Below are 14,472 nucleotides of genomic sequence, written 5' to 3' on the forward strand. Positions count from 1 at the left end.
AGTGAAGTGAGTCATGCTACCACTCCAGGGGGCTCTTTCTTCACTTAGCATGCCCAGACCTCCACCTCCTATGGTCAGGGCTCACTCTTGCTCATCACTCACCGGGATGACACATGGCCCTCGGAACTCAACTCTGTCCTCTGCAGGCCTCCTGCTGGCTCCTGGCTGGACTCTGGCTCCTCTAAGGTCAGGGAAAGGGTGACGCCTGTGGAGCTGATGGTGCCAGCACCTGCAGAGGCGAGAAAAGTTCTGGAGCCCTCCTGCAACAGACCCATCCCCACAAGGAGGGGACATTGCCAACCCAGAGGCAGGAGAGCCAGAGGAAGCTGGAGAGATGCCCTGAGAGCAGTGGAGGCTGTGGTGAGATCCCAGAAGAGGGGACAGGGTGCTCCTTACTGCTGTTACTCCAGCACTGCCCCTGGTACACAGATGATTAATTAAATGTTAAATGAAGGGCTGCTTGTGACAAGTCACGTCCCTCCTATCTCATGAGACATAGTTGGGAGCAGGGGAAATTTTTGCATTCCTGGGGCCTTTGTGATATGCTAGGCAATGGATGAAACCCTCCCTGGAGATTTTGTCATGGGTTCCTAGGAGACAGTTTCATCTATTACCCTCGGGTTACAGTGAAGGAGCCCCAGGGCAGAGGGGTAAGTGACAAGCCCAGGACCTCCTGGCTAATGAGAAGAGGAGCCCCACCTGGGCCTCTGCTACAGGCCCCAAAGCGGTGAAGGTCAGGCTGCCCAGAAAGGTCAGCCGCTCTCAGAATAGAAGCCCCACAGGAAGTGGTTAGGGGCAGCCAGCAGCCAGCCTAGAGCCCACCAGGGAAGGAAACCACACCTTAGCACGGGTGGCGGGAGCTGAGGGTGGAGCCTGCTTCCTTGAGGTTCATGTGAGCAAGGGAGAGGGAAAACATGTGTGTGAGCAGTGGAGGGGGCAGTCAGCACATGGGGCAGGCACAGTCTTGGCATCCACATCCTCAGTAAGCTCAGTGTGGCCTGTGGTCCGTCTGCCCTCTCCTCCTCCACTGTTTCCTAGCCCTGGGTCCCTCCAGAGCCAGCCCAGCCCCAGGGCTGCCAGGGACGCGGGCACATTAAAGCAGGCCGTGTGGAGTGGGCCTGTTTCTTCTGCCTAAAAGTGAGTGGCTGAGCTGCTCACCTCAGTTTACCACATCAAGGATCAGAGGTAAGGCTGCTGATGCCTGGGGTTTGCCCACAATATGAGGACCCCATCCAAGGATGGAGGTGAGATCCTATAACCTTTGCCTGCTGAAACACACCATCCTGCCCAGCAGGGCTAGGAGTCCAGGAGGGCTCAGGTGCCAAAGAGCAACCCCAGCACCCCTTGTGAGAGCTTCACCTGCTGGTCACTGTGTCCTCTGGACAGCATGTCTGTGGAGGTGGTGACCTGCAGGCAAAGCTCCTACAAGAAGGTCTCAAGGGCAGGCCTCCTGCTGAATTAATTCACTTGCACATTCACTCCTCACAGGTGTATAGTATGGTGCCTGGCGTGTACCAGGTGCTTAGTCAATACTGAATGAATGAGTGAGTGAGTGAATGACTGAAATAAAGACGTTAAAGGGGCATTTGGGCATTTACTGCTCTAAGGAAATGGTAGATCCTGGAGCTGCTGCTTCTCCCTGCTCTATGTATGGCGAAACTCCCTTGCAGCTCAGGCCTCTGGGAGCCACACAGCTTGGAGCTGCTATACAACCCCCAGGGCTCCCAGAAGTCAGAGGAATCAGCACCACTGCCCCACTCTGCCTCCTCGGGGCAGAGTTGGCTAACCCACCTCCAGGCTGATGTTGAACCCTGTACCCAGCCCCCAAGCCCCACCAGCTTCCTGACACCTGCCCTTGATCTGGGGGGCTCCAAGGGGCTTCTGGGAATGGTGTGTAGCTATGTCTTTTGAAGATGAGTGATAAGAGAAGGGTGTGTGAGGCCACAGACTTGGCCAGGGGCCTCAGTTCTAGGGATGACCTAGACCAGGGCAGTCTCTTACCATCTCTGCAGTTCTCCAGGGCTGCCTCTGGCTCCTGGCTGCCAATGCCCTTCTCCTCCCTGCCTTCCAGGGTGGCACCTCCCCCAAGCTCCTGCAGCCCCCCAGGCTTGCCACTTGTGCAGTTGGTGGTGGAGAGGGCCAGCAGTGAGTGCCTGGCATGGGGGCTGCAGGGCTGGGTCTGCGGGGTGGGGAACTCACAGGTACTGGGAACTACACTTCCCAAAGGGGGCAGCTGGGGCTCCACAGGTGCTCCCCGGTCACCTGGCCTACGGGGTGCTTTCCTGTGAGACCCAGGTGAGGTGGTTTTCCTGGAAGGAGGAGGAGTTGGCACCCAGCCTTCCGGGGAAAGGGAAGCGGTTGGTTGCTGGGACTGGCTTGAGGCCTGGTGTGGGGCCTGGTATGGGGCCAAGGGCTCTGCATGGTTCTGTTGCAGGGAGACAGTTTTCCAAGACTCATCGCTTTCCATCCCCGGCTCTTGTCTGTCTGGCCCCGAGGATGCCAGCTTCACAAAGGAGGCTGTGGCATAAGCAGTCCTGCACAGAGCCCCGGAATCCACAGGGTGAGCCCAGGGATTTCCCAGTTCTGGTCCGGGGTGCCCTAGGGACCCCAGGGAGGCCCTCTCAGGTCCCTGCACAAGAGGCTTGGAGAAAGGGTCTTCTCTGGGGAACAGAGTCCCCTCAGGCGTGTGTCCTCTGACTTCTTTCACTTCATCTGAAACCTCCAGGAGATCAACCCCAGGCTGCGAGTGTGGGGCCTGAGGGCTCCCATGTGCCTCTGTCTCAGCCTTCCGGAAGCACCAGTGGCCTCCTCCAGGCCTGGAGCTGCGCAGCCGGGGGCAGCTGCCGTGGGCCGGGCTGTGGGCCCTGCCTGGCTGAGAGGTGCCAGCGTCCTCGCTGTCGGTCCTGCAGCTGTCCGAGTTGTCGGTGCTGTCCAGGGCGGAGTCCGCCTCCTCGGGGCACGCAGAGCCTCCGATGTGTGTCTCCAGGATCCGTTCTGTGCGGAGGCCTTGTTGAGCGGGGAGGAGCCCGAGGGGGGCGCTCAGGCCCTGAGAGCTAAGGGGCTCTGCCCACAAGCCCTCCAGCCCAGAGGCAGCCTCACGCTCCTGGGGGACCCTGGGGTCTGGGGCTGCCTTCCCCAGGGCAGGGCGTCGGTCCTCAATGCAGCTGCCGCAAGCTCCACACTTCCTCTCACTGCCCCGAGTGGGCGGTGGCGACGGGAAGGCCCTCCGATCCAGGTGGCCCACAAGCCAGTGCAGAGCCTCTTCTCCGGCGTCCCTACGCCGGACGCCCCCGGCGATGTAGTCGGCGAGTTCGGGCTTGGAGCGCAGGGGGCCTTGGTCTGCCATCTGCAGCATGGGGCTCAGCCCCTGGCGCTGGCGCTGCTGCAGCCGGTCCAGGTAGCGGGACTCGGCGTCTCGGGTGGATTCGTCCTCAAAGCGGACGTGGGAGGGGGAGGGGCCCCGTTTCGGCCACTGCCCGCTGCTGGACTCCCCGCTGGAGGAGTCGCTCGTGCTTCCGTTCTGGAGGTTGTCTCTGCAGGCAAAGGGCAGGCTCCGGTCCAGGGCTGGGCTCCTCGCGCCATCCCTGATAGGGAGACGGGAGAGAGGTCACAGGCAGAAGTGAGGAGAAGGTACCCTGGGGTATTCCGTGGTGACTACAACCCCAAAGCTACCCCAAATTAGGTCCCTGGGGAGCCAGGCAAACCAGATTAGCTTCTAGCCCATCCTGATGCTGAACAAAATCAGTGCTAAAACAAAATCAACAGGACCTTCTTCGTTGTGCTTTTCCCTCTGTTTCCAGCTGGGCCTGAGCTAAGATGAAAAATTATTAAACTCAGGATTATACAAAAAGATGACACCAAAGTCCTCACGCGTGTGTGTGCATGACCACGCGTGTGCATGTACAGAAGAGGACATGGGCATTCTGTTGTGGCATCTGGTAGTGACAAATTGTTGCAATACTCTATTTGCTATAAAGGTGTAATGGGAAGCGTGTGCTTTAAGTCTCTGCAGACACCGTGTGGGATTCGAAGGGGGGAGTTCTTGCTCCTGCTCTGGGTTCCTTATTATCTTGCTTAGACCCAGACCCTTAGAGGGCTCAGACACACCGACCCCTCTGCAGGCCCTGGAGGGCAATTGAGACAGTGTGACACGGATGCTCTGGGTGCTGCGTCTTGTCTGTCCCCACACCCCTGCCTTGTACCTGCCCCTCCCCAGCCCCTCAGGCACACCATCATCCTGAAAATCAGGGATGAGAATTACTGTGCTTGGAAAAGGTCTCCACGTTCTGTCATCAGCCTTTGCTCTGGGAGACCCTGGGCCTGACAGTCAAGTCCTGCTCAGCTCAAGAAAACACCCACACACAGATCAACCTGGCCCCTGGAGCCAAGTCACCTGCCTTTCAGGCCACTCTGCAAATGGGCCCAGGCCCATAAGCCATCTTCCATCAGAGGCCATGTGAGTGAGAGCCATACTTCTCCCTCCCTGAGGACTCCACCTGTACCTGAGCCGCTGTGGCCTGTCAGCACCTGAGGAAGGGGCTGTGGGAGAGTCACTCTGGTGGGGTCTCTGTCCACTTGGGGCTCCAGGGAAAAGGAAGGCTTTAGATAGAGTTATGGCATCACCTCATGCCCCGAGAAAGAAGAGGAGCCCACGGAGTAGAGCCCTGCACCACTGCACAGGCAGGAGGCCGGGGCTGCCAGGCCCACCAGGCCCACCCAGTGAGGGAAGGCTGCTGGGAGGTGTGCACCTGGCTCAGACACACCGACCCCTCTGCAGGCCCTGGAGGGCAATGCCCGGCTGTGCTGATGGGATGTGGGCTGTACTTTCTGGGGAGGGAAGAAAAGGCCCAGCTTTAAAAACAGTACATTCCCCACCTAAAAAGGGAGTCCAGGTCCCACCAGTGCCATCACAGACCTTAACTTTTATGTGCAAGGTGGTGAATTGAGCCATCCCGGAATTCATGCCAAGGTAGAAATAACATTTTTTTTTGTTCCAAAAGGAGAACTGAAGGAGAGCTTAATCACATTAGGTACCTTCAGCTCAAGCATTGAAACCCAGAGGCCTCCGCCAGCGGAGCTGGGACAGTGTGTAAAGGTGCAGTGAGGATTCGGGAGGCAAATGCAGAGCAAAGAAGGCACTTTGGGCAAGCAAATACCACCCTGCCAAGCTTCTCAGGATGAGCCACAGCCAGCAGATGCCTCAACATTCATTCACCCATCCTGCAGAGGACTCTGTAAGGCCCAGAGCCTGGGTGGAATGGCCCCCTGGGAAGGAGGGGAAGGCCACTTGCTAGTGCCCACTTTCTACAACAATGCTCTCCTAACCACAGAATCAATGCCACCCACACGAGCTCTACAGTCTTAACACACACACTCTCTGACACAGGACAAGGGCACTTACAATGTCACCTCCTAGGCCCTCCATCTTGCTGACATGTTCTGCCCTCCTGGGATTGGGACTGATGGGGGAACTCAAGAGTCAGAAAATTTTAGTTTTAAGTAATAGTTAACAAGCTTAGTAATGAATGTATGTAAAAAGCTATCATTCTAGGAACTGAAGATATGAACCGCCCTGACTCCAATAGACCACAAGCAGTTCCACCTTTGTGCCCCAGGAGGACTGCAAGCAATCGAGATGGTATCTAAGCCATTGTGTTCCAGAGAGAGACATCCCTCAGCCCAGGACACAGAACACAGATAAAAAACCGCCTGGGACTCTGATGCCCAGGACACAGATAAAGAATCACCAGTCAGCAGATGAAAGGATGCTGGAAAATCACCAGACTGTAGCTTTGATCTGATTAGCCTCTTTCCTGAATTCCAAATCCCCTCCATACACTTTTTTCCCCCAAAATTCCAAATCCCTTACTTACACTTTTTTCCTCCTTATAAAAAGGCTGGCTTGTAAGGAAATGTAAGGCAATGTAAGATGGTCTGTTAGGGTACATAATCTGCCGTCTTCTCAGACCGCTGGCCATAAAGCGCCCATAAAGATTCAATCCCTGTCTCTGCTTATTGGTTCTGGTAGCGACAGGAGGCATGAATGCCAGCTTTTCCAGTTTCAGGACCAAGAACCTAGATGTGCCTGTCCCCAAACGGCAAGAGTGTGTGCTTCCAGGAGCTGCTCCATATCTACAATGATTTGTTTCCAGAAAAATGCAGCTACTGCTACCTCTTCACCTCCTGGAAAAGCCTGTCTGCCTGGGCTTGCCCCAGCTGCCTCCACAAGAACGAGGATTAAGAAGGCCTTCTGGCGATGGCTCTGCCTGCCCCCAGTCCTCCGTCACCACCATTCACCAAACTGCTCTTTGGAAGGAGTGATGCCTTGGGCTGAGGGCTGGGTTGGGGGAGGCTCTTGCATCTAACTGAGGCCCAGGGCCTGTGTGCCATCTCTGTGTTAACTCAGCATGGCTCTCCGGGGTGATTTGACAAGCGTAACCTTTAGAAGCATCTGTAGCAAGCCATCTGGCGTTGATTTTCAGCTCTACTCTCTGAGGATTCACCAAGCGCTGCCAAGTCAAAGTAATTCTTTTCTGGACACAGCAGCTGCTAAAGTGGGTCACCTTGCATTTCTATAGCATTCCGACAGCTGGGCAAAGGGGAGCCTACTTTAAGGTTAGTTATTGGGGTTGTTGTGAGCTGCTGATGTGACTCGGGGAATAGGAAGCACCCAAGAGTACATTTACACAGTCAAGTCTGTTTTGCAGACACACTTGCCTCTTTTGAGGCTACTCAACCCACTCAACCTATATACCTATGGGAAGTGGAACAGGAGGGTTCCATGGAAGTCAAAGGCTCTGGGTCCCATATATGTGCAGAGAAAAAATAGGTTTCTTCAGAGAAGCCATGCCCATTCATAACTACTGCCCTGCAGCCAGAGGAAGACTACGCACATAATATGGAAATAAAAGGGTGGCCTGTTTGGCACCTGCTGCCAGGGAGTGGGGTCTCCTGAGCCTTTCACCTAAGGGTCACACTGACACTGAACAAAGAGGCAGGCCGCAGCCCTCTGCTCGTGCTGGAGCCACCTCAGTGCTGCTGTGAGGGTCCCCAGTCTCTCGTAGCAGGCTCAGCATCCTCCACCAAAGAGCATGTGGTCCAGTTCCACTGAGGATCCTCATTCCCTCTAGTGCCACGTGGTGACGAAAACCAGCAGGCCCCACATGCCCACCATGCCAAGGAAGCCCCAGGCCTTGTCAGCCACACAGAGGGTGCTGTTCGGGCCTGGTGCAATCTGGCGTGGGCCGGCATCTCACCTCAGGTACCACCCACTCGGGGGTGTGAACTCCACGTGGAAGTGGTTCCTTGCGGTGCACTATACGTGGAACAGTCACAGTGATCGTGACGGAGTGTCACTTGGGGGCAGCCACATATGTGAAGTGCTGGTCTAAATAAATGTCCTTGAACTTTTTCCTCTGTCTCCTCGTCACTGATTGCTCATGCTCACCCATAGCTCCAGCATCATGAAAACAGGGTAATGCCCAATATGGATCCCAAAGCCAATGGCCCCGATAAGTGCCTCCAGTGGGTATTCTGTGGACAAACCCCCTCCAAAGCCTGCACCTATGCTTCACCCCTTGGCTAAGGCCCTGCCAAACCTTCAGACACCAAGTCAGAACCCTGGGCTCTGTCCTGGATGCCTCCCTTCTCATACTTCCTACGTCTAGTTAACTACAGTTGTCCCCCTTATCTGTGGATTTGTTTTCTGTGGTTTCAGTTACCTGCAGTCAACAGCGGTCTGAAAATATTAAATGGAAAATTCCAGAAATAAAGACTTCATTAGTTTTAAACTGCATGCCATTCTGAGTTTGTGATGAAATCTCGCACTGTCTCACTCTGTCCCAAGGGGACCGTGAATCATCCCTTTGTCTAGTGTCTCCGTGCTGCGCATGCTCCCCACCCATCAGCCGCTTAGTAGCAGCCCTGCTTATCAGATCGCTTGTGTGGTGTCGCAGTGCTAGCGTTCAAGTGACCCTTATTTTACATAATAAAGCACGAGAGTAGTGACGGTGACAATTCAGACATGACAAAGAGAAGCCCTGATGTGCTTCCTTTAAGAGAAAAGTTATGTATGTACAGGATAAACATAGTATATACAGCAGGGGTGTCAAACTCATTTTCACCGGGGGCCACATTAGCCTCACGGTTGCCTTCAAAGGGCTGAATGTCATTTTAGGACTGTATACATGTAACTACTCCTTAACAAGGGGCACTGCCGCCAGGTAGAAACAAGGTGGAGGGCCGGATTTGGCCCGCGGGCCTTCTGTTTGCCATCTGTGATATACAAAGTTCAGTACTATCTGTGGTTAGGCACCCCCTGGGGATCTTGGAACATAGCCCTGTGGATAAGGGGGACTACTGTAAATAATTACTTTTAAGAGGTAATACTCATAGAGTATTCACCATGTGCCAGGAGCTACTCCAAACACTTTCCATGTATTCGTTAATGCATACAACCCTCACAACAACTCTGTAAGACAGACACTAAATAATCCCCATTTTGCAGATGAGGAAACTGAGGCACCGAGACTTCCCCAAAGGCACACAGCTAATAAGTGGCAGAGCCGGAATCCAACCCAGAGGTCTGGTTCTAGAGTCTCTTAACCACTTCTCTGCTGCCTCACTAAACCTGCTTATTTTTGGCTCTCAGCACTCTCCTGTCTCCAAAGCCCCCAAACCCTCCCCCAGTCACATCGTACCAGGACCAGGTACAGCCCCCAACCTACCCCCAGAACCCCAAATCCAACACACCCTTGCAGCAAGCACAGCTTTCTGAAACACAAATGTGGTCATGCCACCCGCCTGCTTAAAAACCCCTTTGTGGTGCCTCGCTGTTGTGAGAGACACCCTGGGCCTGGAGACCTCTGTGACTGGCTCCCACGACTGGTGGCAGGGAGCTCTCTGGCCCTCATACCATGCATCCAGCATGCCCTCAGGCTCCAGCCTGGCCGAGCTCCTGAGCACCCGGCTTCTGCTCCCCAGACGCTCACCCCTGCCTCCCCCATCTCTCCGATGAATATCTACATCTCCTTCAAGACCCGGTTTAGAAGCCACCTCCTCTCGAGCCTCCCTGTCCTTCGCAGGTGCAGCCACAGATTTTCTGCCCTCCACACACGTCTTTTTTCTCCTACACCACAGTCCACAGAATTGTGCTGATCCGTTTGCCAGCCTTTCTCCCTGGACACAGTGACCTCTGTCTCCCCAGGGAGCTCAGATTGTTTCATTCACCTTCGGATCCTCAATGCCTGACACTCAGTAGACCCTCGATAATGCTATGCTGACCAGCTACATGAATTACAGCAAGCGCCTGACGTGGGGAACACACACACACCGACAGAAGGGACGACTAGCAGAGGCATTTTGGCCAGGCCTCAAGTCTTCCCTCTGGCCTGCCTGGCTGAGGCCCCACTCACCGGCAGCCCTGGTCAGTGGTGGGCACAATATCATGGCTGGCACGGAGGGGCCGGGTCCTGGCCTTCATGCGGGCACGCTGCAGCAGGTGCTTGGCTTCCTCGTGCCTGGGACTCCTCAGCATGGGCTCTGGCTTGGGTCCAAAGGTCCTGCAGAGTGGTGCACAGGCCAGAGTGGGCGGGGGAGGGATTAGAAGAAAATAACACGGATTAGGAGGGCTTTAACAGTGTCAAGCACGGATATGCCAGAAAAAACCGACATGCGTGGTGGCCTTCCTTGTCCAGTCCCGCAGAGGGTACCCAGCCTGGGGCCTGGGGAGTGGCCCTGAGCTACTCTGGATGGGGCTGCTGAGGCTGGCCCAGGTTGGATATCTGCTCAGGGACCAGAGGCAGAGACTCAGGGGAGGGGGGGGGGGCGCTCTAAAAAAGGGTAGGAGAGTCTCCAGATTATCCTATTGTTCCTTCCCTGGGCAGACAGCCGGAGTTATCTGGGGGGAGGGAGAGGAAAGGGCCTGGGTTGTTGGGCTGGGCCTGTGCCCAGCCAGATGGTCTTTACGCGCATCACCTCCCTCTCTCCTTCTGTCTCTGTGCACCCACACGTACCCTCTCAGCCTACCCAGCACCTCCCTGGGCTCCCCCCCTCGCCACCCCCCCGCAGACACAAGGACTCAGGGCTCTGCCCATCTCAGCTTCTGTGCCTTGGGGGAATGACATTTTTATGAGTCCTGGTGCTTTCCTGCCTCACTCCCAACCCAGGTCTATCAGGCATCTGTTGAGGGCTGAGAGAAATTAAGCTGGACCCACACCAAGTCGGCAAATGGCTCGATTTTCATAATAATAAGGGTCCTCACCAGCCCTCACCACCTACACATGTGCTGCCTCCCCTGCCAGTCCAGAGCTGCAGAAAATGACAGCAGCCCTTTTTCAGCGCTGTCTCCCAGACAGTGACACACAGCCAGCACTGGGTCACAGCAGTGACAGCATCCCCACAGCCTCCCACCAATGAGACGCTTCTCGCCACGGAGCTAGTGCTCCCAGGCAGGCTGGCCGAGGGCAGGTGTTCTCTCTATTTGACAGATGAGGGTGTTCAGGAGCAGAGAGGCGAGCTTGGCACATCACCCAAGGTCAAACATCAGTGGAGAGCAGGGCAGACGATGGCCAGCCCCGCTGCCTCCAGCATCCATCCCACATCCTCTGTCCCCTTTCCTGGGTTCCAGGGCAGGCAAGGATGTTTTTGGCTAGAGTCAGACATGCTCTTGGGTGTGACTTCAGCACCCCTTAAGCTGTGCCTGTCCTCACCAGGGGGGGTCCACAGGAAGAAAGCTCAGGCAGGGAGAGAGAGGCCCAGCAGGGTCTAGATCTCAGCCTATCCCATTCTTTCCCACCCCATGTGTAACCTGGAGAAATCGGCCTCATGTTGATAGGGGAAAGGTACCAAGTAGTTTCCTAGATGACAGGTGACAGATATGTGAGTGGTACAACTCTGAGGCCTCCTTGGGACATCCTTAGATAAGCTCTGGGCAGTCTAGGAGTCTTCCTTTCTCTCTCTCTCTCTCTCTCTCTCTCTCTCTCTCTTTCTTTCTCCCTTTCTCTCTTTCCTTTTTTCTCTTATTATTTGTACCTAGCCCTGCTTTGGGGACCAAGGAAAAAAAAAGAACTGCTAGAATAAAGGCGCCATCTGTGCCTCTGATCCCTGGCAGGGCCCAGGCACAGTTCTGGAACAGAAGGGCTGGCTGGAGGGATGTGAGAGTGAGTCTCCAGGCCTGCTGCCCTGGGAAGCCTCCTTTGGCAGGAGAGGCCTCCCTCTGCACAGCTTCCCGAGCAGGAAGCTCCTCCGAGGCACTGCCGAGAGCAGCTCTGCTCCCTGGGGCTCCTGCTCTTGCAGCACAGATAATGAGGTTACCAGCCTGGAGAGCCACCCCTGCAGCTGCGGGCCTCTGGCTGCCAGCCTACACACTCGGAGCCTTCCGGTGACAGCTGTGGTTCCCTGGCTGTCGGAGGGCATTTGTCACAAGACCTGGTGGGCAGGCAGGAGGGCCCCAGGCAGCTGGCCAGATGCTGCCAAGATCGGCCTTGCCCCAGGTTTATAAGCCATTTTCCAGCTTTGCTATTTCCTTTCTCTCCCTCAAATTGGAGCTGTTGATTTTTTTTTTTTCCATCAGCTGCCCTGCTTTGGTTCCTGGCACACAAAGCTGGTTTCTCCACTGATTAGAAAAGCAGGGCTTTGGGGGCGCCTGGAGGCATCCATGCACTAACAAACTGAGCAAGGAGGAGAGTGGCAGTCACCTTCACAGATGGCAGCCAAGGTCAGCAGGACGGGCAACTCCTAGTCATGCCGCACCCTGGAGGGAGCAGGCACTGACTAGCCCTGGGGAGGAAAGGTAGTCGTTCTCCCCGGGTGGGGGCAAGCAGGTGGGATAGTGTGGGATGGAAAGTCTGTCCCAGCCTCACCGCCTATCTCCTATCACCACATTGTACTGGTCCACACCAGGGCCACCACCCCCAGCACACATTGGACTCTCCCATCTGAGGGAGCCTTTCCGGTGTAATCTGAGCCTGGCCTCTGCTGAGGGCACATAGCCCTGGAGCCGAACCCTTCGCATCAGGGACTGTGACCCACTATCCCACTCTCACAATTCCTCAGGAAGGTGTCTGCAAGGGTTGGGGAAGTTGGTTCATGGCTAGGTAAAGGCGGTTCCGCCGAAGAATAGACAGCTTTTGCCACTTTCTTGAAAGCCTGCACATCTGGGACTCATCAGCTCAGCGGGTAGGGCACAGGGATCAAGTGGCTGAGTGCTTTCCTTCCCTGGGCCTCAGTTTTCCCCATCTGTAAACAGCGGGAGTTGAACAGGAGAGAGGACTCGTTAGCCTGTGAGTGTGAGTCTTTGGCCGGGGACCCTGGGGTTCCTGAAGGTGGGGTGGGGGGACTGTGACATTCTCTCCCTGCGGGGTTCACACCACAGATGTTTGTCTCTCAAATTGCTAATTGTTAGGGACAAGTGGAAATCCACATGAGTCTTCTGCCCTTCCCTGCGCCCCTCCAACCACCAGTGTCCTGAGCTGCTTCCTAAGGACAAAGCACAGCAGGTGGCCCCCTCCCCTCTGGTCTGTCCGTCTAAACCAGTTCCTTGGTGGAGGCACGGGCGGGCAGGTGGGTGGAGATCTCAAGTCAGGACAGCCACCCATGCTCTCCTAGCCAGGGATGTCAGCGGGACAAAGCCGCCTCTTTCTACCACCACCATAATCCTGGATTAAAGCAATACGCTCCGGCCAGTCTGGGTTTAACCCTTTTATCCCAGGAACATGATTTAGGTAAACAATTTGCAATGGAAAGCAACCTGACATTTCCCAGTTCACAGGGTACAGCAAGGAAAGGGGAAATATGTAGTGTACAGAACATATACAAACTTGTTGCCTCGCGTTTGCTCCATTTTTGTCTATTATCAAGCCTTTTGATGACCAAGGGCAGGGCTCCCCTGCTGTCACACTGTGTGCAGTTTCCCGAGAGATGGGAAAGGGAAGGAAGGCTCAGAACTTTTCGTTCTAGACCATGTGCTTCATGAGGACGGGGACCTTATCTTGGGCGCCTTCTTCCCAGGGCTGCAGGATGCTGACAGGACAGAACCAAGGGCACGGTTCTGGGGCAGCCTGCTTAGGTCCTCACTGTGGACTGCCACTTCCTAGCTGTGTCACCTTGACAAGTTACTTAGGGCTTCGGCCTCAGTTTCCCCATATGCTAACTAAGGGCTCAGTTGTTAAGTGAGATTGAGTCCCTTAAAACAGGTTAGCACAGAGCTGGGCACTGGGTAAGATTCAATCAATGTTAACATTTATTATGATTATTGCTGTTATTGATATTATTAGCACCACTATTTTGTTAAGTGACTCCCGCCTCTTACTGAGCAAAGGATGAACTGAAATCACCTGTGGAAGACGTGGCCCTGTATCAGTCTGTAACGGAAGTCACGTTTGGAAGTGACAAACCATCGTGAAGCTAGAGAGGGCTTGGTGGTTTTGCTGTAGATGTTCAAAAACCTATGACAGATTTTCACAGAAAATCAATTTCCACAGAATGGGGCACCAGAGGAGGCTGTCTACACAGTAAGCAGGAGCTTACTTCTCCACAGAGAAGGGAGAGAAGGCATCCTTAAGAATGGTGCATTGAATACGCAGCACTTTCAAACACCTTTCAAAGGACCTGGGTGGAGCCATACAGAGCTTTCCTTAGACATCAACTTCTGACTGGGGCAGAACAAATTGTCTCTGTCCTTGCCTTCTGGAAGAAGGCTAATAAATTCCCTACCAGGCTGGCCCTCTGGTGTGTGGGGGCAGGTGTCCAAAACACCCCAGACTGGGGCAACAGCAGCCTGCTCAGCTCTGGTGGCCAGGAAGCAGGGCTTCCTCTTCCTGAACTTCAGCCTGACTCCCCACAGATGACTGGTCTTGGGTAAATCAGCTTTCTTGAGCCACTTTATTTACCAAGTTTGTGGCCCTACTGAGATTTTCACGTGTGAGGTCTGAATGTGCTAATGACATGGCAGGAACATTCCAGGTGGCACTAGGTATGTGGTAGGGCTTCAGATTAGCATCCTTCCGTCCCCATCTAGGATTTAGAACACCAGGGGCTTCGGAGCACAGTGGGTATTTGAACACAGTGGTGAGTAGTTTTTTCTGCCTACTGCTCTTGGTGGGTTTGGGAGTAGTAACAGGGCTTTCCTCTAGTTTTCCTTTGAGTCCGTATCCCCGAGTATTCCCCATCACCTACCTGGTGTGCCCCCTTCCCCACGACATGGGTGGAGGGGCTAGAGCAAACTCTGTGGGATATCACGGTGAGAGTGGAGGCGGTGACATCCTTTATGTGACCCCAGCACACTGCCCTCACTGGGAAACGAACTGCTGCAGTAAATGCTTTGCCTTTGTACACTTTCCCTAAGGGTTTTTACAGTGATTGTCTCATTTTAGACTTGCACAGTCCTTTGCAGTCAACCACACAGATGCTGTCTGTCCCACCTGAGAGATGAAGAGCCAGAGGCCAGGCCGGGGAACCGACTCCCAGAAAGCA

The 14,472-nt window shown here is 54.8% G+C and overlaps 1 protein-coding gene across 1 annotated transcript in view; it reads right to left on the reverse strand.

Moving 5' to 3' along the window:
* The window catches only part of KIAA1614 (KIAA1614 ortholog), a 29,160-nt gene that overhangs the window by 10,214 nt on the left and 4,474 nt on the right, over window positions 1–14,472 (reverse strand). The window contains exons 4-6 of the mRNA XM_045189073.3: window positions 9,414–9,560; window positions 2,002–3,584; window positions 103–229 (exon numbers count right to left, since the gene is read on the reverse strand). Coding sequence (XP_045045008.2) covers window positions 103–229; window positions 2,002–3,584; window positions 9,414–9,560 — 1,857 coding nt within the window. The remainder of the gene's footprint in view (window positions 1–102; window positions 230–2,001; window positions 3,585–9,413; window positions 9,561–14,472) is intronic.

The sequence above is a fragment of the Desmodus rotundus genome, chromosome 12 (assembly GCF_022682495.2).
Source record: "Desmodus rotundus isolate HL8 chromosome 12, HLdesRot8A.1, whole genome shotgun sequence".
Taxonomy (NCBI): Eukaryota; Metazoa; Chordata; class Mammalia; order Chiroptera; family Phyllostomidae; genus Desmodus; species Desmodus rotundus.